This window comes from Calypte anna, chromosome 2 (genome assembly GCF_003957555.1).
Source record: "Calypte anna isolate BGI_N300 chromosome 2, bCalAnn1_v1.p, whole genome shotgun sequence".
Classification (NCBI taxonomy): domain Eukaryota; kingdom Metazoa; phylum Chordata; class Aves; order Apodiformes; family Trochilidae; genus Calypte; species Calypte anna.
In genome coordinates, this window is record NC_044245.1 from 143,209,435 (window position 1) to 143,232,895 (window position 23,461).

Here is a 23,461-nt window from a genome sequence, read left to right on the forward strand (position 1 = left end):
CTGAGATGGGGAAAACAAGATACCAGCCTGTTAAATATACTGACTAATGTCCCTCAGGAGTATAGTACTGCATATGTGAATATAGAAGTCAATGGGATTTATTAAGGTTTGCCTTTGATTTATGATCAATATCTGAAAAGCTCATATACCAAATTATGTGTAGTGAAATAAAAATAAAAAAATACAAACAAATAAAAAAAAACAACAGCAAACAAACAAACAAATAAAAAACCCTCAACCATCAGGAATTTCAGGAAACCGAAGCAGAATTCCTCCTTCACACTGGAGTAGCTCTGAGTGGATATTCATCATAATTCATCGTATTGGATGATGGAAACTAAAAGTTGATAAGTGTAGGAGCTGTTGTGTAAGTATTATTGGAACCAGGAGACAGTGATCAAATTCCCAAGGCTGTGCCAAAATCTGGAGCTATGCTAATTGCAGAATATCCTTTCCCTTGATGGGCTGTGCAGGCAGTCCTCACCTTGCAGGGACAGGAAAGCAGAAGGGATCTTGATGAGCAAATAATTCCACAACATGGAGCCATGACAGCATTACAGCTCTGCCAAGCTGGTGTTACCACAGTGCCCCATCATTAGCCCTCTTAGTAATATGTTCACTGTTCACCTTATTGCTTTCCTTAAATCACAGGGATGTGGCATTACATATCCTGATGACATTCACTGACTGAAGTACAGTGAATGGAATTAGTAAAAGATGTCAGGTTGGGGGATTTTTTGCACCACACATGGGAATAGGTAAAGGTAGAGCTCTGCCTTTTCCTGATCCTTCTCACCAGTATCTACCTTAGGCTGGCTCTGACAATCTTTCTGCTTTTACAAGAAGCCAGATTACATCCCAAGATGCACTCACAAATGGGACAGGTCTCAGACAGAGCAGGAAAGACTGGTCATACTAAAGCAGACTTGGAGTTGCTTTGAAGAACATGCTGCACTGGAAACACAATAAATCTCAGCTGTAGTTTGCATCATGCTTGTAGAGGATCAGATGAGTTTTCAGTTGAGGAAGGTAAATGTAATTCTCCATCTCCATGTTGTGTCTGCCTGTTTCTGGTGGCTATTTACCCTTGTGCAATGATGAAATCCAGTTTACCCTTTCAGTGGCTTCAGCTGATAATGAGTTCTAAATTATAATTGATAAGGTAATGTTAACAACTAAACGAAAAAAAGTTTTGATATGAAATAAGTGGGTCATTACATGTCATCTGAAAAGTATTCATATCCCATTATTTAAGTCACTAATGTGATACAGTGAGTCACTTGGGAGGGGAACATTGCATCTACAGGATTCACTCTCCTCTCATCTCTTCTTCTCTCCTTTATTTTTTTCTGAAAATCACAATTTTCCTGGATGATTATGGAGGGAAAAATGTTTATATCTCACTCTTCCTTTCTATTGTAGGGCTGACCTGCCAATTCCCTGTTACAATTTGTGTGCCTGTGTTTGTCACATAGTTCTTTAGCTATGACAGAGGCTCCCTGAGTTGGTCTCAAACATTTATACCCCTCCAGGTTCTTTAAGATAGACTTTGCCTGGAAGAATTTATATTCACGTCTTTACATAGAACCCTGCAACCTGGGTGTCTTGTGAGCACTTGTTCTGTGTGCAGAAGTAGATGGCTAAAGAAAATAAATGAAGTACAACCCTGACAGAAGAAAACCAAAAAACAAACACGGCCCCAAATTCAAAACAGCTTCCAAAAATACTTTAAATCCATTCTTTTAAAGAATAATCTGTTAAGCTAAGTGGAAAGAAGATTTAGTTGTCACTTAGCTGCAGCTTGCTTTTTTTTTTGCAGTGAGAAAAAACAGGATATAAACAGGCTCTTTAATCTGGCATTAACTGAAACTGAAGACATCCTCAAACAGAAATAAGGTGCAGTTTTCTCTCAGTGGAGATGTCTTCATCTTCAGACATGAACTGCAACTTGTTCAGAGTCTCCGAGCTCAGGTTAGGTTGCCTTATGCAAGATCAGTCTTTAGTCAAACAGAAACCATGTTTTAAGTGATTGGAAGCACTTGAGCTCAGCAGTCAGGAAATGGAAGATCCTCCACTATCCTGGAGGTCAAACCAGATGGTCTGACAGATACTTCTGGCTCTGGGCTGTATTCAGCCAAGCTTGGCGAGTGCCTGTCTAACAAAATATTTCTGTACAGCTGGCTCTTTTGGGAAACTAGAATTACCAGGACCTTTCATTGGTTTGACTGTTTTCCTTAAGATGCTTTGTGAGCTCACTTTTTGGCTGGTGTTCCTGTTATTGCTGTTTATATTCTTTATAGCACCAGAGATCCTGCTCCCTAAGGACTCTGCAACCTCTGCAACCTTACCTTGCAGCAGCAGAGAGACTGCATTCATCTGAAGGGAGTGCATGTGTCAAAGAGATGAATATGGCACAAACAGAGCCTGCAGTTTCAAGTCAGGTTGGAAAAAAAGAGGTTATGACGTGAGGAGAGGAAGAAGGTTTGGGGTTTACAGAATGTGGGTGATAAAAACTCTGGTTGGAGTAGAACTCTAATCATCCAATGATCTGTTGTGAATCAGTTTTTGAAAAAGATTGCAGGTGAGTTTCCAGAGTAAAAGAGGAACTAAAAAGATGTTCAGCTTATTTGGTATTTTCCAGGTATACTGGGAGACAAAAGTACAGCTTACAGCAATAGACCATGTATTTTTTTTATTTTTTAAATTTTTTTATTTCATCAGAATAGCAGCAAGGGTGCTAAAAGCTTCTGAAAGTAACCAGAAAGCTGTTTTTTGACTAAGCAAGAAGAAGATAGAGGACTATCACTTGTTGCAGTGGGCACTGTTGCTTGACACTGTAATGTTCCCAATATTCCTATGAATTCAGGACAGTATCAGTGCTGTCAGGGATTGTGCAATGCAGCTGCAACTGCTTCTTCTCAGCATTTCATTCCTGAATGCTTTCATCTGGGTCACTGTCAAAAATGTCATTGGAACTTCCTCTGACGACAGCTGGTTAATCCATAAGGACAACTGAAACAAGAAGTGTGTGTGGCTTCAGTTCCCTCTCAGGCCCTTTTAAATGATGCTGAGATAGGAAACACCTTGTGATGACAAGATGGGCAATCTTCACAGTTCTGCTGTGTGCCACATTGCTCAGAGGTTTGCTTTCAACAAACAGCTCTGCAGGATTCTGTGAAGGTCTTAGCTGTTAGTTTTAAAAGTGGATTTTTTAGCTCTCGTGTTTGTAGGTGCAGGAAGATTCCTGGAGACTTAAAAAACAGAGGACTAACAAAGAAGAACACAGAGTCTGTTATTTTTGAGCTGATCTCATGATTTTTGGTTTCGTGATTCATGATTCTCTCGTGTTGATGGTAATATGGGTGTCATGTAATGGAAATTAACAGTCTCTCCTCTATTTCTGCAGGGTTTTTTTCTCTTCTATTTTTTAAAGCACACAACACCTTCATTACTGGTTTCTTGGACTAATCACACAAATAAATCACAGTTTTATAGGGAAAGAGGCCAACAGAAATGCTGAGTACAGCTAAGATATCCTCTGTGTCCTGAGCTTGCCTCTAATGTGGCTACAGTGTTTATAGAATATTTCTTTTTAATATGAAAACTGCAGACTCAAAAAGGAAGAATGTTAATTCTAGGAAGTCTCCAGTTTCTGTTCTCACTTATTTATTCCTCAGGGTTTGGGTTTTTTTGTGAAGATGAAGAAACAATGAGACTGAATTGTGTTGTGACTTTGAAAAACAGAGAACTGGTACAGTTTTCCTTGCCTAACTTCTGTGGTAAGAGAAGACTTGTTTCCAGAGCCTGGGATGTATTTCAAGTGCATTAATGGAGGGAAAAGAAAGGTATTGCTTCCATATACTGCTTGAATGATGTCCCAGGTTCCTTTATCACCCACTTCCAGTCCCAGTAAAAATTAAACATGAATTATAGCAATGGATACCACATCTCTTTCAAGACATATTTCCTGAATGTGGAGGCCATAACCACAGAAAATAGAAAAAAAACCCAACCCAGAACCCAGCAGAATAAAGCAGAGAATGTAAACCTGCTCTAACCACTCATACAAAGAATAGAAAATATTCACAGCTAGAATAGACCTTGAAACAAGAACTTTTCTCACCTTGCAAATGTATTTTTAGAAGTTTGGGTGTTTTCTTTTACTTTTCAAGCTTGGACCTTATCTAATGCCAGTCCCATGCACATCCAGTGTTGTGACATGAAGTCTTGCTTGTCCAGGCTTTTAGCTCTCCCTCTGATGAAAGGACCTGTAGAACATTTCTATGCAGAAGCTTTTGCAATTGTCATTTGAGTCATTGCTTGACCCAAGGGCAGTCTCTCAGTTTGTAGAGATGTCAGAGACATGGCAACTTTGCAAACCTTCTAAAATCCCTTAGAGGAGATGTGATCAAAATCAAGCACAAACTAGATTGTTTTGTTTAGCATAGTGAATTTTTGGATTCTGTATGTCATCTGATCTTAATACTCTCTTTTCCTACCGAAGTTAGCCTTTTAATAAAGCAACTTCAGAATTTTCACAGAAACTGCTGATTTCAAAATCTGTGAAAGTTTCGGAATTTGGGAAACTGAAGCAGTTCAGTTTTTATGGTTTGTTTTTTTTAAAATGAAGGTACTGGATACTTGATAAAGCATGGTGAGCACATTCAGATCTGATGTTGAAGAATATATTTGTTAAATTACTTGATATTGTGCAGTCCTCAATCTAACATCTCTGCTATGCCAGGGAGACACCTAATTCCTTGCTCCAATTGAAAACCAAGGAAGCTGCTCTTCTGAGGGAAGCTGCCATGCTATGTTATCCCTTTTCTAGTCTCACTCATCCTCGTTCTTGTGAAAATCTTCAGAAAGCCAGGCAAAAAAGAAACATTCTCATTCTGTGTCCTGAGGACACACCCACACATAGAGATGCTCTCATCAAAGATATTTTCCTTCTTTCTCATGACCAACTGAGTCAGTGCCCCTACTCAGCAGCTGGCAAATACTGAGCCTTACAAACACAAACTAGGACACCGCAAATCCCACATGAGGCTAAAGCCCATTGCTCACATGAAGCCTCATCTAAATCAAGAACGGAAGTGAGGAATAAGACCAAGTGGTGTTTATTGCTTCTTCTTTGGTTCTTCTGTTCTCTTAAAACCAGAGGTGGCTCTTCTAGTACTCCGGGATTGACAGTTTTAGCTTTTTCCTATGTTTATCTGCAACCATCTGCATCTCAGTCGTTAAGCTAGTAACAGGGCTTCTTTGCCAGAGCCCTTAAAAAGGAAAAGAAACTATCCAGGAAGGTAGTAGAATTTAGAAATTCTACATACAGTGAACTAAAATGGCTGTCTCTACATCCAAGTAATAATCTCTTTCTAATTATTTTTGGAAACCAATTTCTCCAGTTGCAAGCAATGGGACCCTATTAGTATCAAGGGGCCTGCTTGTTTGAAATATAAAAAATGTCCTGGGTGTTGACAAGGGCTGCACAGAGTTCTTTGGGCTTAAAGGTTGGAGACAATTTCAAAAGAAGGATTTGCTGTTTATTTCCATTTCCTTTTAGCTTGCTTCTGGTTTTATGCTTTTTCAGGCTTGGTAATGCTTTGAGAAAAGTCAGCCAGAAGTAAGTTGATTGTTTGAATAGATTGAGGTCTTTCATATTACACTTCTAGGGTTTGGGTTTTTTTAGAGGATGGAAGCTACTCTTATCAAGCATTATAGTAAGTTGATGTACATGTTTGGAAATTAGTCATTGGAACCTTTTCAGAGCTATTCCAACCTTTCTGTTTTAGGTCAGATCTTACCAGATTTTATGCTAACTTATCTGCATTTTCAATAAGTTGTTTTCATATTTGCTTAACAATGGTGTACCATCTTTTCTTGATGAGGGCTTAAAGAGTCAAGGAGTCTGGGATAGAAATTGGACTATCATATGTGCTCTGGTTTTCATGTGCTCTGGATCTGGTTGATTTTTTTGCAGCTTAGCTTAGCCTTTTGTTCCTCCTGCTTCTGCTCATAGCTCTTCTGAACTCTCCCTGCTCATTGTGTTAGCTGTCTTAGCATTTCTAGCCTAAATTTATTTCCACTCAATATGAGTAGTCAGTGCCCATTTGGCCTTGCACCAGCATTGTCCTAAGGTATAAATAGCTATTTTTTGTGCCTGCTCTCAGTCATTGTTTGTCACAGTTAAGGAAGTAAAACTATTTAGACTCCTCCTGTAAGATGGGCTCTCCATTCCCTCATGTGCCTCACAGAAACTTCTCTGTATCATTCTGTCTGAATGTTTCTCCTTCAAAAAAAGTTTTCAGAAAGATTTGAGACTTGGTTAGAGCCATAACATAGACACTTTTCAGAGGTCTTCCAAAGTAAGGGTGGCAGAGCTTGAAAAAGTCAAACTTATTCCTCTCCCCTTTGCTTTGTTCATTTGAACTTGCTTCTGATGATTTAAATACCAGTATTTTACATTGTGCCACTGGGCAGATTTTGCTTGTCATTTATTTTTCCTGCACCAGAGGGCCGAGTGTTTTAACAACATATGTTGACTGATACTGTCTTTCTTTTCCAGGGAGGTTCAGCTTTTTCTCCAGCATCCATTATCACTAAGAGGAGAGCACAGACCCAAGCAGCAGTCCTGGCTGAAGATGTGGGATGCCCTCCATCCACCAGTGAGGAAATTGTAGCCTGCCTCCGCCAGTTGCCTGCTCGTGTCCTCAATGATGCACAGACTAAGGTAGACCACAGCAAAATAAAATTCCATTGGCAAGGAATCAAAAAGCATCCATTGACATGAAGCTGTGAGGAAACTTAAAAGATAAATTGATCAGAATTCTTGTGCAAGAGGCATTAGAGGAGCTTGGTGGATTGATGCTGATGCCCATGACATCTGTCTCTGACCTTGATTCTCCTTTAGACTAAAGAACTTTTTCACTGTTTTGACCATGTCTTCCAAAATTAACCTAAATACAGTTTTTCCATTCTTCCAGTACCCTATCGTCTGCCCCTGGGTGTTAATCTAGAGGACAACCAAGTGTCTGTAGCTTCAGTAACTGCATTTTTGCTGAAAAGGAAGTGAGGAGGGAGTGAGGCTCAGTCTCTTCAGCAGGAGGCTTGTAAAAGCTGAAATATAAATTATTCATGAGGTGAATCCTTAATCCACAGATTAAAACACCCACTGGCAATACATTTTCCAATCAGGACTAGCATAGAGCCAATCCCTAATTTAAAACAATATTTGTATGACTATAAGACCAGAGGTTCCCTTGGCCTGTTCAGCTCATTCCACCTAGTGAGGCTGTCAGCAAAGCCTTGCTCCCTGGCCATGATGGGTTTGCACTTACATTAATTGATTACTTGGTCACTTGAAGGCTACCAGCTCAGTGTTGTGAAACACAAGTAAAATGGAAATTACCCAGGCAAGCTAATTTAAGTGCACTATTACTGTTTTTTGACTAATCTAGCTTCTAGCTATAAGTGGTCCATTCCAGTACTGGGGTCCAGTGATTGATGGAATTTACCTTCGTGAACCTTTGGTTAAAGCCCTGCAGCGCCCTCAGCCTCAGAAAGTTGATCTGCTCATTGGAAGTGCTCAACAAGATGGGTTGATCAGCAGAGCCAAGGCAATTAAGGTAGGCAGAGACTCACTGTTGAGAAACTGGTGGTATTGCTATTACTGTGGTGATGCCACAGATCATATGCAGCCAGAACAGATCCTTTTCCATTTCGACAGTTTGTGAATTATAATCCATGCAAATATGCAACCTTCAGCCAGTTTTGCGTAGGCTGATTAGTGGCATCACTATAGAATCATAGAATCAATCATAGAATTAGCCGGGTTGGAAGGGACCTTATTTGTTAATTAACAGTGCTGGGGGAGATATGAAAATATAAAAGATCAGCAATGATTTAGCATGTATTGATGTGCAGCACTATGGTTTCCTGTCTCTGAAATCCTATTTATATTGCAATCTCTGTTGAAAATGACAAAGCGAAAAGCAAGCCCATAACCTGGTTATGAGGCTCTTCACTGACCAGCAAGCCTCAGTCAGCCTTTTCCATGCCAACGTGTTTTATTTCAGCAACTTTTTTTCTCTGTTGCCTTTTCAAAGTAAGTTTTCATGTAAAGATGACTAAATATGGACCAGCTATGACAGAGAATACCGCTGGCCTAATTGTGTGGGGCAAGGTTTCAGTACATGAACTGGTGAAATAAAAAAGGAGAGTCCATTTTGTACTTTGGACATAGAAGTCCCCAAAACTGGAAGTCTACCCAGAGGGACTATGCTGCTTCTTGTGGACCCTTTGGCATTGTCCTTGGCACAGTGTGTCAGTCCCCTTCTTGCGACATGTATCAACCTCTTCTAGTTGATTTATCTGTCTCTATGATGGGAACAGTGGAACTTCCCTGTTTAACACTGACAAATTAGTTTTCATGTTCCAATGGCCTCAAATATATGCTAAGAAATCAACACAAGAGTATAACATGGCAGAGATAAGTTTGAGTATTATCTAAATAAACTTCAGGTCTGTTCTGTTCTGCCATCTTTTTGTAACAGTGTGGACTTCATCTCTTTAGAAGTAGTGTGAGATTAATCCCAATTTCACGTTGCTGATACCAAATAACACATAGTCCAGTTTACTTCATATTTGAAAACAAAATTACTGCTTTGAAGGAAAGCTTTGTAATCCACCTGAATGAGGTTCATATTGCTTGTTTTGTCTCTGTCAGAAATTTCTGCTTTTTTTCAAAAAATCTTTCTCTTCTGGAATCAATTAAAAGAGGAAGTTAGGCATAAGAAATAGACTGGGATGCTGAAGACATGCAGATAATGATCCAGACACTGTGAGAGAGGAATAAACCTAAATAACCTCATTACAAACCATGTGATGAAGACTAGGAAGTGAAATTCAGGCTTTACCAGTATTTCCACATGTGACAGTTGTCTGCAACAGTGAAATGGAATTCCATGATGTATTAGAAAATATGAAATGAATAATGATATTAATGAAAGTCACAAGTGCTAAAAACCAGCACTTTCAGATTAAAATGAAAAGGAAAAACACTTGTAACTGAGAGCTCAGCGATAAAAAGGTTCCTTTCCAAAAAAGAAAACCTGTAATATCTTCTTTATTTAAAGGCTTGAGGAAAATCAGATTGGAAGGGGACTCAAAACGTTGGTGCAACTCAACCATAAGGAACGTTCATGTCAGCCTCAACCTGAGAGGCCTGTTTGAAAATCTCCTACTGCTGGAGATATTCTTATCTCCTTTGGCAAAGGTTTACCCATCCTTACTTAGAAGACCAGTTAACTTCCTAACTAGATATCATAATACCTAACTTACTTGGTGCTGCCGCTCCAAGATTCCAGCCCTGTTCCAGAAAATTTGTAATGTTCTTGGTAGATATTCACAATTTTCCCCCCTTCCTTTTGGCTTCCTTAAGCTGTTTTCATGTTCTCATTAAGAACTGATGATTTTTTTAAATTAACATTTCCCTCTATTTCTGTTTTCTCATGTCTTCAGGTATTAGGGGGAGATGACTGTTTTGACCAGTTTGTATTCCTGTCTTTGAATTGTTTTCTTAAAGACTTGCTGCAAGATTAAGATTTTCTGATTTCTTCTTTGTCCGTGCAGTTAGTGTATTAATTGCTGGGAAACTGTAATGCTTCCTCCATTGCTGAGCTACTTACAAGCATGAATTTTCTATCTCAAGTATTTTTATGCCACAGCCATGCCCAAGCATGGTTGCAGTCAAAGTCAGATGGTAGTCCTGAGCGGGCCACAGGTGCATTGTGACAACTGATCTTGGTTCTGCTCTGTATTCTCTGTCCCAGAGTCATAATGAATCTTTGAGCTGTGCTGTCTCCTCCCCACAATAAACCTAGAAGGATGAGAGACAACACACAGTGTATCCCACTCTTCTACTTCAAGGGTTCCTTTGAGGTAGATGTGACTTGCATCTTTCTGGAAAAAACAGAAGCTGGTTTTACTGATATACTAGGGAAATTTGGAGGGCTTAGCTGGTGGTCAGAGCACTGAATTCATCTCAGGGAACCAAGACATAATTCATGGTTTGCCCCTGATTACAGGTTATTTAATCTGTTCTACAAGAAGGGACCAAACCTCTGTGGGATGGAAATGCACCTGAAGATGTGCTTCAGCTCTATAGAGAGAACCCTATGTGTTTGAATAGATAAACAGCACAGTTAAAGGTCCTGTGGTACATGTATGGATTTGGCAGAGTCCTTAATTTCCATTTCCTTTATGACGACTGTTTTCAGTGCAGTCAGATGCAAAGAGTGAGGGATAGAAAAACTTAATCTCTGCTGACTTGTTCCACCAGTTTCTGGGAACAGCTATGCTGGCAAATTCAGCCAAGGGCTTGCTCTCTTAATCCTGGTCTTGATCTAATAATAATGATACTGAAAATGGTGAGGATACACTTCTAGCCATTTGCATTCAAACAAGCTTGAGACAATGCAAATCTTAGGCTGGATCACCTTTGGTTGGGATTGCATACAGGTTTGATAACTCTCAGCAGCTGAGTCTTAGGAGTGAGAGTAAAACCTCCAGATTGCAACCAGACCTGAAGGGGGTCCATGCAGCTGGCACCATGTTGTTCTGTGGGGACTAACTGGAATTTATTTGTGTGGGTATCTCAGAACTCTGAGTGAAACACTGTGCTTACTTTTAAAACTGAAGCAGAAGGCCAGAAGGCACTACCTATGTGCTAGCAAAACATTTGTGGTTGATTTGTTTCCAGTTAAAGGCTGAGGTGTCTCAGCGATGCTGACAGCAGGGTGTGCTCAATGTTGTGCCCATGGAAATGACCATTTTATGGCATTCACTTGAATGCATATTAATGTGAACTGAAACAGATTTACCACTTCCTGGAGCACTTTGTACTCATCCCCAGTGCAGCCATCAGATTGCTGAAACTAAGTGGAAACAAACTGGAGGTTGTTACTGCTGAGTTGTACCCTAATGCACTGTTATGTGGCATGTGGAACTGTTAAGCCTGGACCTGTAAACTGGAATTTCCATGGCAGGCCCTCAGGGATGTTATCTTTGAGCAGTCAGAGTTTAGGGCAGCTGAGCCCTCTTGGAAGATATAAACATTTGGTCCACCTACTGCTACAATTACTTTTTAAATAAAACACTGGACCAGATTCATTCATATGTAGGAAGAAGAAGAGTAAGCACTCTGTAACTCACTATTTAGACAATGTTTACGACTACCTTGCAGCATTGGAACAGTAGAAAGTGGTGCACCTGCTATCTTTAAATATTTTCTTATTTATTTTCTAAAAAAATTTGAAAACCTCACTATAACTGTAAGGTCAGTTGCTAATAGCAGAATGTAAATTGTTTTACATAATGTGCAGCTGTTTTTAGTAATCTGGTAGCAGCTGGGTTATCTTCTGCTATTTGAAAATTGCTCCTTGGCCGTATATTTTCTAATAGGAAACATTTTTTGGACATGGAGAATTGGTGAAATTGAATCAGTTTCTGAGAAGTTGAAGTGATTTGTCTTTTTAATGTTCTATGGGTTCTATCTTGAGCATATAGTTTTTGGGTTTTTTTGTTTGGTTTTTTTTTTTTTTTTTTTGTGGTATCATTTTAAAGTGAGCTGTTTAAATTATATTGTAGCCAAAGCCACACTTGAGAAATGGTGTTTCAGGTTTTATTTTAATGCTATTTCAGTGCTGGTTGGAATGAAAAATCTCAAAAAGTCTGAAATCCCACTTCTTTTTCTCATCCATATCTGCTTGTAGAGTCCTCTTTCACCTGACTCAATGTCTCTCCAGGCCTTCACTCTATTAACAATGATTGCTGAGAAGGGTCATCAGAATTTTTGGGGCATCTTGAAGATCACAAGTACATAGATGCAGTAAAAAACTATGACTGACCACACTGAGCCAGATCAAAGGCACATTTAACACAAAATGTTGTTTTCAGCAGTGGCTAGGAGTGGATGTTTGCAAGAGTAGGGTAATCAAATCTGATGCTTCTGCTAAATGTTCTCCAAACCTCTAGAACTTTGCAGCTCAGGGACTTCCTAGTCTGAATTGGTCTTCCCACAATTTATAACCATCAGCTGATTTTCATTTATTTTTTTAATTCAAAAACTTTTTCATGAAACTTCACCACATTTGGCATGTGCAAATAACATGTGGTAAGGAGTTCCTCATCTTAACCATGTGTTCTGCAATGATCCATCTCCTTCTCTGGGCTTTTCCACAATAATGTTTATCTGATGCTTGGTAGTAGATGTGGCAGTGAAGGATCAGTTCTTAGGTTATCAATAATCAGTACCCTAGGTTTGTTTCCTCTTTCTTTTTCACTGTTTTAAGTATCTATTGCAAGTATTAAATAAAATAACAAATCAATTTTAAAATAAATAAAGAAATTAAAGCATTGTATGAAAGTTGCTTTGCACAGGATGCTTTCCTAGCTAAATCCACCAGCATCAGTCACCAAATTGGAGATCCCAAACTGTGTGGCAGCAATGCTTCTCCAGTTTGTAGGGAGCTGACCTGCTGTGTGCTGGAGCTGATGGGAAGATTGCTTTCAAACTCAGTGAATTGGCAGTCAGGTCTTCAGAGATAATTTCTGTTTTATGCAGTAAAATATACGTGCCCTGGCTGAATTTACACTGAATGATTTTGCAGGCCAGTGTGCTATGCAGTTTCATATGTGGCATTTGTGGACATGAAGTGACATGTCAGGTGTGACTTGCAGATCTTTTACAGAGTACAGCTGTATGACTGAAACTGGCACCACAAGACTCTTCTCATTGCATGGGCCAAAATCTAGCAAAAGAAGAATTTATTAGAAGAACAAGGAGAATTGCCAAGATCTTTATGGACCTTGGGATATTTGGTAGTGTTTTGAAATCCCTTGTAAAGTCATTTAATCAAAATCCACAAAGCATTAGGGTGCATCAGCCTCTGCACACGGGGACTTATTTTCCATCTTTCACTTCTGTGAATCTGTTGGAAAGTAATTATTCCTTCTAGACTTTCTGTATAGGGTCATGGAAAGACCTTCGAGCAGTGTGATGAGAACCAGCTGTGAGCCATCAAAATAATATATTCAGTAAAGCATCTATGGCAACTGGGCTGGCACAAACCTATTTTGCATCAGAATAACTGCACAAAATAATATAGGTGGTTTATTAGATCTTTCTCTCTGGACTTCTTATACCAAGTTTCAGACAGTGTGCACCTGCAAGGCAAGCAAATTTTTTGTAGGTGTTTCCAGAAGAGGCAGAGTGATAGAGCCATGAAATGGTTATATCATGAAATATACAACATATATATATGGAATATATATATGAATATATGAAAAATATATGTGAAATATATATATAGCTATGAAATATATATATAGTATGAAATTACTATCTGGTGTGTTCACTTTCTGGACTTTTTGAAGGAAAGGAGTAATATCTCCCTCTCTCTTATCTAGTTTCACTTCAGGGAGCTCATCAGAAAGTCAGCATTGGACACACCTGTGTCCAGGCTTAACAGTGAAGAACTGTCCATGTTGACTGGTTCAGTGAGAAGTACTGGATACAGTCCAGCGAAGAGCTCTGAGGATGAATAAGGGACTTGAGCATCTCCCCTCTGAAGAAAGACAGAGAAGTGGGTCTTCTAAACCTTGAGAAAAGAAGTCTGAGAGGAGATCTTTCTAATGTCGATAAATATCTGAGGGGTGTGTGTCAAGAGGATGAGGCCAGTCTCTTTTCAGTGGTGCCCAGTAATAGGACAAGGAATGATAGGTTGGAGCTGGAACATGGGAAGCTCCACCTCAAGATGAGGAGAAACTTCTTTACTGTGAGGGTGACAGAGCTGCCCAGAGAGTTTGTGGAGTCTCCTTCTCTGGAGGCTTTCAAAACCCACCTGGATGGGTGGCATGCCCTAGATGACCCTGCTTGGGCAGGGGGGTTGGATTCAGTGATCTCTGGAGGTCCCTTCCAACCCCTAACATTCTATGAGTCAAAGGGATTTCTGTAGTATTGGAACCACATCAGCACAGCACAGTAGCTATGGTCTGTACTGACTAGATTATGGAGTCATTCCTATAATATGTTTCGAGGAAGCCAATACAACCAGCTGGTGACAGTCTTGGGAAAGCAAAAAAAAACCAGGGCTGTCCCCTACTTCTAGGAATCAGAGATCACAGCAGAGAGGACTCATTCCACCAGAGGGAGACCTGAGCCTGTATTGTTCCACTAAAAATGTAACTTTTGTTTTTGTTTGTAAATTCCATGTATGCATTTTGTTCTCAGAAATTTGAAGAAAGTCAAGGAAGAGCCAACAGCAAAACAGCCTTTTACCAGGCTCTGCAAAATTCTTTAGGAGGGGAAGACTCCAACCCATTAATTGAAGATGCAGCCACATGGTATTACTCCCTTGAACACTCAACTGATGATTATTCATCGTTTTCCAGGGCTTTGGAAAATGCCACCCGGTAAGAAATTCATCCTATTACAGGTGTGGGATTGGGATTAAGCAAGATTTGTTTTGCTTATCTCAAGTGTGCATTTATATTCTGAAAACATGAGAAATTCTCATGCAAATGAAGTGAGTATGGAGAATATAATTTCATTTTCTGTGAAGTTTCCAATGTCGTTGGTAAATAGAAACTGAAAGGGCTTTTACGCCTTGTGAAAAGTTTAAATTGTCTTTCCTGAACTCTATATTGAAGTCAGACTACACATCAAAGATATCTTTGTTGTTTGCACACTTGGTATCAACAATTCCTTGAGTCCTCTCATCCCTGTGTCAATGGAAGGAATAATAGACTTTCTTTTATTTACAGTCATCTAACTTCCCAGTTAGTTAGATACTTCTCTTAGGTTTTGCAAATTTGGAGAGCAGTCAAGCTTGAAAACTTAGATTTCAGCAATTACATAAAATTTTAAATTATGAAACCTGGGGACAGAGTGGCTGAGAGCAGCCAGGCAGAAAGAGACCTGTGAGTCTGGATTGACAGGAAGCTGAATATGAGCCAGCAGTGTGCCCAGGTGGCCAAGAAAGCCAATGGCATCCTGGCCTGTATCAGGAACAGCATGGCCAGCAGGTCCAAGGAAGTGATTCTGCCCCTGTACTCAGCTCTGGTGAGGCCACACCTCAAGTACTGTGTCCAGTTCTGGGCCCCTCAGTTTAGGAAGGAGATTGAGGTGCTGGAGCAGGTCCAAAGGAGGGCAACCAGGCTGGTGAAGGGACTCGAGCACAGACCCTATGAGGAGAGGCTGAGGGAGCTGGGGCTGTTCAACCTAAAGAAGAGGTGGCTCAGGGGAGACCTCATCGCTCTCAACAACTCCCTGAAAGGAGGTTGGAGCCAGGTGGGGGTTGGTCTCTTTTGCCAGATGACTTTCAACAAGACAAGAGGGCATGGTCTTAAGTTGTGCCGGGGGAAGTTTAGGCTAGATGTTAGAAAGAATTTCTTTACGGAGAGAGTGATCAAGCATTGGAATGGGCTGCCCAGGGAAGTAGTGGATTCTCTGTCCCTGGAGGTATTTAAAAAGAGACTGGATGTGGCACTCAGTGCCATGGTCTGGTAACCGCAACGGTGGTTCAAGGGTTGGACTCGATGATCTCTGAGGTCCCTTCCAACCCAGCCAATTCTATGATTCTATGATTCTATGATTCTATGATTTACAATGTCAGACTTTTTACAGGTGAGTATCCTGTATCAAACAGTGAAGCATTTGTAAGTGCTCAGAAAAGTGGTTCTCAACCCCATTCTGTGCATTGCTACTTTTCATTTTACCCATGGCAGAAGACTCCCCTTAAGATTATTTATGTGTTTCCTTGACCATAGCGTAATCATTTATGGCAGTGATTGTATGATGTCACCCAATCCACATTTTGCTCCCTTTCTATATTGTTTTCCATGGTGAGAAAGAGCAGAATCAGACAGTAGGATGCCTCTGTAGGAAGTTTTCTTGGGGAGGTGAAAGGAGAACATGATTGCTGACTTTTGCCTTGTTTGATCCATCAGTTTGATCCATACTCACAGTGCCTCCCAGGTTCTTCCAAAGGAGATATCTAGGGTGAAATGTCAGCAGGTACATGAGTAACTTTCCCCCAGAGTATACACTTCATATTTTTTGTGGAAACACTGCAGGCAGGGACCACTGGGAATCAGAAGATGATCAGTGGGCCATATTCACACCACCTAATCATGGAATCATAACATATGCTGAGTTGGAGGGGACCCATCAAGATCATCAAGTCCAACTCCTGATATTGTGTTTTTATAATATAATGTATACACATAGCTTTGACACTTACTTGGGTATGGCATCAGGGCCCAGCAGTTCTGGATAACAGTCAGTTTGAAGAGTTCATTGTCCTATAGAACAAGGACTCCACAGTGGCCATGGAACCCATGGGAGCCTACAGAGACAAGTGAATATCTTTAGCTTGGGAGACATGGAGGTTGGGATGGCAGAGAAGACTTGAGGTTTTGCTCACTCCCCCATGGGAAACCAGTTTGGTTTAACCAGTTACAGATCTTGAGCTGTTGGGGGTGGGCCCATTTGTCTGAAAGATGCAAACTGAGGGGAAACCTCCTTACATCCTTTTTACTGCCTCTGTGCAACTAGGGCGTTGAATGTTAAAGTGAAACATCCTCAGAAAACAAATCACAAAACACTTTCCTGATTCCTGTCTCTTCTTCTGACCAAATTTATTATGAAAACTATTTACATTTCCAAGGTGGCGTGTTTACAACCTGGTGATCTGACTTTTTTTCTACCCATCCAAAATGTTTCATCTGTTTTGAACCCAGGCATAGCTACAAGCTCATGCTATCTGTGGGCTCAGCACTACAGCTTTCTGTCCCACTGAGGGCCTCTCCATGAGAGCTTAGAGACAAGCTTTTCCTTTCAGTAGGTCATCATCCTCCATCAGAAGTGCAGGGCATTGCTCCAGGGGAGCCTCAGGAAGCGGGAGATGAATAAGAGCCAAGATTCACTGGGAAACATCTGATTCAAGACAGCAGTGACCAAATCTGTCGGGGAAGGTTTCTGGGTGGTCCAGGTGTGCTGCTGCATTGAGGTCATGGAGTAAACAAGCCAGAGTGCTGTGGGTTGAGTTTTGTGCCATTTATGGAGTCTCACATCATGCCCCATTTCCCTGCCTCATTGCCTGTTCCAGGGACAGGCCACCCCTTACTGCAGCTTTTGGGTTCACTGCATTCATCACCCATTCAGCATGGTGGCTAATGGGTATTAAAGCCAGGACTCATCCTCAGTTTCTTTCCATCACCACCATTACCCATGAGGCTATAATTCTTTAGTCAGATTAGTAAGGTTTTAAGCCATAATAAACCAGTGAAGGATTTTTAACCCTTCTTCCCATACAGAGATAGATCCACAGGGATATTGTACTTGGTTGTCCATATTCAGCCCAGGGCTCAGGGTGGTGCAGACACTGACTTTTGCAGGTCTGGGATGGCCAGCACACTGCTTGCTTACAAAAGAAATGTTGTCTACAAATAGCTCCACCAGGATCTCTCGTGGTAGTACTTTGCTTTAAGCACTGGAAATTTCTCCAGCTCAAGCAGAAAGGGAGGGAAGACAGGAGTTACAGAATGACAGTCATCTGCACCAGTATCACATACATGGTGGAGAAAAAAAGGGTTTGGTTCTGATTGTTTTGATGTTTGTATTTCGGTTGTTTGGGGGTTTTATTTATTTATTAACAAAAAAAAAAATAAAAAAAAATAAAAAAAAAATACCAGCAGCATAGAACCCAAGCAAAGTTCTATGTAGAAAGTTATAATTAATTGCTAAAGTTATAACAGGATTTTGAAGTGGGAGAAAGCAACATAACTAGTTGTTACAAACTGCATACATTTTGAATGTTTTGTGGTTTGAAGATATTTCCACTTCGAAAATTTTTTTAACTGCAATTCTCTATTATTTTTTTCATGTATAAATTGAGTTTCATTTTCTTTTTCTTTCCTTTTTTTTAAATATTTGTTTTTAATTTTTTTTTAACTCTGTTCCATCCCTGTAAGAAAAAGCCATTTAATTTTCGAGGTTACTATTTTTATTTATTTTTTTCTTTTGCTTCTCCAGAATAGCTGACTTTTTCCTCCCATAGCACCAACTGGGAACCAGTTTTAAGTGGTGAAATATATCTCAAAGCATTTCTTGAGAGCCCTGGTCTCCACAGACTCCCTAGTTTTCAAAAAGTATTTGCTCCTCTAAAGCCTTATGCTGGTAGGTAGGCTTATGAAGAACAGTAATTTTTGTTTCATAGGGGTGTTGTCAACCATAACTGTCAAAAAGTATTGTGGTCAGCCAGCCCATAGCTTGTGGTCTCACAGATGAGCTTAAAATAAACTCTGCTGAACCAAGATAGCTACCCAAACAGTGCCTTTCATAACCATACCAGTTAAACATAGCAACATGGGTTTTATGCTTCTCTGACACTGTTCCTTCTTACCATCAGCCACTCTTTTTTTTACCCACATGTCTGAAGGAGCAGCTACTGTTTCATATTCACCAGACTGAGAATTGAAACCCACCCCTTCTGCAGCAGATACAGCCACGTGTGCTCACGTGGTGATTGATGGATATATAAACACCCAAAGAGTGTGCTGAGTCTACAGGCACATGTAAAATATGGTAATATGTGTATATATGGTATTGCCTTGAGGAAGGAGGTATTTTGCAGTAAGGTGTCCTGTTTCCTGTCTGCCCCTCTTGAACTCCTTGGGCTACTTCCAGCTACTGCTCACTTCACCTTCCAGCTGCACTCCTTGGGGTGACAGAAGGCTGGGACAGATTTTCTTCACCTTTGCATTGCAAGACCTGGTGATAAATTGATTATTTAAGTATCTCACTGCACTCTTCTCATTTAACCTTCCTCTCCCAGACATACTTGCCCAGAAATGCAGAGATATGCACAAGGTATTCTGTACTGATGAGCCCTGCCACAGGCCCTGCAGGATATCTCCAAAAGTGGTCTCTTACCTCTTCCAGCTCTAGAATCTCTAGCCCAAAAAACATCATACAGATCCAAAGACAGAAATTATATTATTGACCCTTAGACCTGGGATAATATAAACCCTTTTACTAGATGCCATCTCAACATAGTGGTGCCAAAAGAAGGAGCTTTTATATCCTATTACAAGCATAGACACTCATAAGCTAGACTAAAATGGGATTGGTTTTATGGCCAGGATACTTCTTATGTGTTAATTTATTTATTAACATTACCATTGTTCAATGCTCCATAAAACAGCAATTTTAGTGAATTATAAGCTGTATTTGGCTCATAGAGGATGAGTGTGGTTTCCCTCAGTGGACTTAAAGGCAGAGAAATAAATTCTTCAGGAAGATTTCAAGAAGAGTATCAATATAGACAGGTCAGTTACTTGTGCTTTGGGTTTGTTTTTTGGGTTTTTTTTGCTTCCTTACCATTTTTTCTGTGATGTGCTTAAGTCTATTCCCTGCACCTTCTTTTTTTTATCAGTGACCAGTTTGTCACATGTCCCATCATAAACATGGCCAATCACTGGGCTGCTGCTTCCAGAGGAAATGTCTTCATGTACCATGTACCTGAGAGCTCCTCACAGGGCAGGTAAGGAAATTATATTTTGTTTCTTGGATTAGAGTTTTCAAGAACAGGAATGTCTGTTTGGGCACCCTGTAGAGAAAATGGATAGATGTAGGTGTGAACAGTTTGGATTAATAAAGGTGGGATTGGGCTCTAATAGATTATTTCCCTCAGTTGCCTGTATATAGGAATGCTGTTTCTAAACCAAGACACTTCAAGTTAGGTGTCTAAATTAAGTTTCCCTTTTCCAACATACCTCCCTTTGCTAGTTCCAGATAGCCTTTTAGATTTCTCAGTATCTGATAAATGTCCCACAAAGGACCAGAATGTGGTCTATGTTGTCAGGAGCCCCCAGCTCTCAAGGTAAATGGGGTAACATAAGACCCCAACATGAATTTAACACTGTCTCCTTTTGATGTCAGTGCAGTGGTACTACACTTAGATGACTGCTCTTCATTATGCTCAGAGTCCTTCCATTCATCCCTTCCTTCTCCAGCATCATGACTTGTGATCAGTTAACAGACTGTCATGGGTGGAGGAAAAGTATTTCTGAACACAAGCAGTTGCAGACTCAGGCTCTGTGTCATCCTTTTTTGTTAGAAGCTTACTTGAAAACTTTTCAGTAGGAGAAGCTATATCATATCTTAGACAAAAATGTCTGAAAGCTGAGGATTGGGTTTGTTGAGCCTGAAGAAAAGAAGGCTCAGGGGCAACCTTAGAGTGATCTTCCAGTACCTGAAAGGGGCTACAGCAAAGCTGGGGAGGGGATTTTTATAGGGGCATGGAGTGATAGGACAAGGGGTAATAGCTTTAAACTGAAAGAGGGTAAATTTAGGTTACACATTGGGAAGAAATTTTTTAGTGTGAGAGTGTTGAGACACTTGCACAGGTTTCTCAGAGGTTCCCCTTCCCTGAAAGTGTTCAAGGCCAGGCTGGATGGGGCTTTGAGCAACCTGGTCTAATGGGAAGTGTCCCTGCCCATACAGGGGGGTTGGAACTGGATGATCTTTAAGGTCCCTTCCAAACCCTTCTATGATTTTGGGATTCTATGAAATGCCTGTGTGAGATGCAAATGCCTTGTTCCCTTGGGCATGGGACAAGCTGGTACTCAGAGGCTGCTGGATTTTCTGGATTTATTTTAAACCCAGCCTATCCCAAAAGTCAGGATGAGGTACTGAGCTTTGCAGGCAGTGGTCAGCACTTTGGGCTGCTATGGTACACACCACAGTAGCTTCTGGCCTCTTGTTCTCAAAGGCAGCTCAAAGTCACCTGCAGTCACAGCAGACCCCTTTGTGTCCTAGATCCACACATTAGGGCAGCAAAGCACACAGGACTGCTCATCTTCTTGCTTTTTCCCTAGGAAGGAGACGTTCTTGTCCCCTGCTCCCTGCACTACCCCATACCTCTTACCAGAAAAGGATATTGAGACACTTTCCTTTTTCTCAGGCTTGTTCTGAAAGGGCTCAGGGGAGGGACAGCAGGGTCCTACTGGCACCATTTGATACTGCGAAGTTCCCTGTGAACAACACGGCTTGGTTTGGGTTTTTTTCTTTCCTTTCCTGATAGTGTAGTGAAAAAAGCATTTGAAAGAAACCAAGCAAGATCTAGGTTAGAGATGAAAGTCATTATGCTGCAGTAGCACAGGCTCAATTTCTTTTTAGCTGAGAAGTTTATCCTTGGGATCCTGTATTTCACTGGCAGCTCCAGTGGGAACATTTGCAGTGCTTCTTTTGGCTATCAATAGGCTCAGATCAGTGACTTTTACACGGCTTCAGATAGTGGCAAGCTGTGGTATGCCAAAAATCCAGACAAAAGAAAGAAAAGATGTGTTCTCAAATTAGCTACCAAATTTTCTTTTGCTTTGGAGAATGACAGTGACCCAGTCATGTATGATAAGATCTTATTTGAAAGTTGATGACATAGTAGTTGTACAACTGAGAGTCACTGGCTTTGTGAAAGTGATTTTAAATGGGTGAGAATTTCTTCTTTTATCTGGCACTATTTAAGGTTTATCTTGTGCTTGTGTTATTTAGCTCTCATCACAGTCTTCAGTGCAGTAATAGTTTATGTAGCACTTAGATACACATTTTAATAATATTTATGTTGTTAGTGGTATTCTAAACTAATTACCTTAAATTTTAGTGTACAACTTATTATGTCACTTTTTCATAACCCTCTCTAAAAGGACAAACAAAGCCAGTATGCTGTTCCAAACCTGTGGTCTCATGAGGCTCAGTGCCTAGGCTAAGCCACTTGCAAGCAGAAATGGGTCAAAATTGGTATGCTGCATTTGCATTCTTACTCCTTTTTTCAATTTTTATGCCATTAAAATAAAAGTTGTTTAGGTTTTAAAAGCCAGGCACTTATAGAGAAATTGCAGAATTCAGCTTGTCTGTTTACCAAAGGAACTCATTTAACACTACCATGTGACTGTATATGAAGTGATGCCATTTTCCCAAGGGACCCTACACACGATTCTATGCTGAATATTTTGCAATTATTTTTGTCTACCCATTGTCTTCATTCTTTCCTAAATTATTCCTTCCATATTCTTAATCTTTTGCTCTGTAACCTTTCCCTCACCCTCCCTACAGCATTCCTCTCTCCATGTATTACACATGCACTGCAGGCTGTCCAGCAGCCTCACCACATGTCGATGAAGTGATGCTGTCAAGGGCAGGAGCTTCACATGGGAGAGTGGCCTTAAATGGTAAAAATAGTAAGAAACCATCGGTGATCTGAAACCAACAAGTCACAGTGTTTGGGAATATTATTGGCAATTTGTCCTATTGGAGTAAAATCAATGATGTAAATTGAGCAATCCTCAAGTAGAATATATAAACTAATCTTGGGGAAAGATCTGGCAATCAGCAGCTCCTAAGGGACTTGCCTAATCACTGAAGCAGTGAATCCTGGCCTCTTCAAAAATTGTTCTTCTTAGGAGGAAGATCAGGGACAGATATTCTTCCAAGTAACCTACAGCTTAGGCTGGGACGTAGGACCTGAGGGTTTAAACTTGCTCAGCCAAAGTTAGAATTAAATCTGTGACACTGGAAATTCTCTGTCTATTAAATTGTTCATAGTAGAACCCTGTGACAGCCCTTTTTCGTGTGTTAAGGAATGCACAAACAAACAATGTTTTGCACACAGTAGGCATGTAAGGATATTTGTGAATACACACACTTGATCAGATCCCCCTCAGTGCTATGTAGCTGAAGAAACACACCATTAGATGTTACCCACCACTCCCAGGCATTAGACAGAAAACATATTTCTCAGCTTGTTTGATACTGAATTGTATCTGTGTTTGCTGGCATTCAGATCTTTGCTCATAAAAATAGAAACTTCTGTAGTATTATGTCCATAGAGATAAAATAATGCTTTTCTGGTCTTTGTTGTCTAAATTCATCCTAAGACTCCAATTTACACAGGATATGGACCATTCCCTCTTTGGATTTATTTTGTATATCATAAAGATGATGATAATATAATTATGTGTTATCTATACTAACTATGAGTAGCTACCACACAGGGGTGTTGGAGAGAGCACATTAAGATAATATTGTGTTCAGATAACTGCAACAATGAAAACTACTTACTCATATAAAACTATTTTTGCTGGGGAAATGGTGATTCACTCAATAGGACAAGGCACAGTGCAGAAAAATATTCTGCAATTTCTACTCTGTCACCTCTCTGTTATTTTATGTGTCTTCCAAAGTGTGTAACAGCACAGAGTTAAAATGTAGAAATTAAAATGTGCTGGTATTTCCTCTTGGTTCACATGGAGCAGTCCCTTAGTAACTCAGAGTAAAATAAACAAGAGAGAGAAAGAAGTCAGCCAGTAAACACAGACCCAACTCTAAAGCTGCAAAGCAGTC

General features: G+C 40.3%; 1 protein-coding gene across 1 annotated transcript in view; it reads left to right on the plus strand.

Moving 5' to 3' along the window:
* Positions 1-23,461, plus strand: part of TG (thyroglobulin) — a 150,082-nt gene that overhangs the window by 112,821 nt on the left and 13,800 nt on the right. Inside the window, 4 exon segments of the mRNA XM_030444713.1 lie at positions 6,566-6,730; positions 7,458-7,625; positions 14,291-14,472; positions 19,497-19,604. Coding sequence (XP_030300573.1) covers positions 6,566-6,730; positions 7,458-7,625; positions 14,291-14,472; positions 19,497-19,604 — 623 coding nt within the window.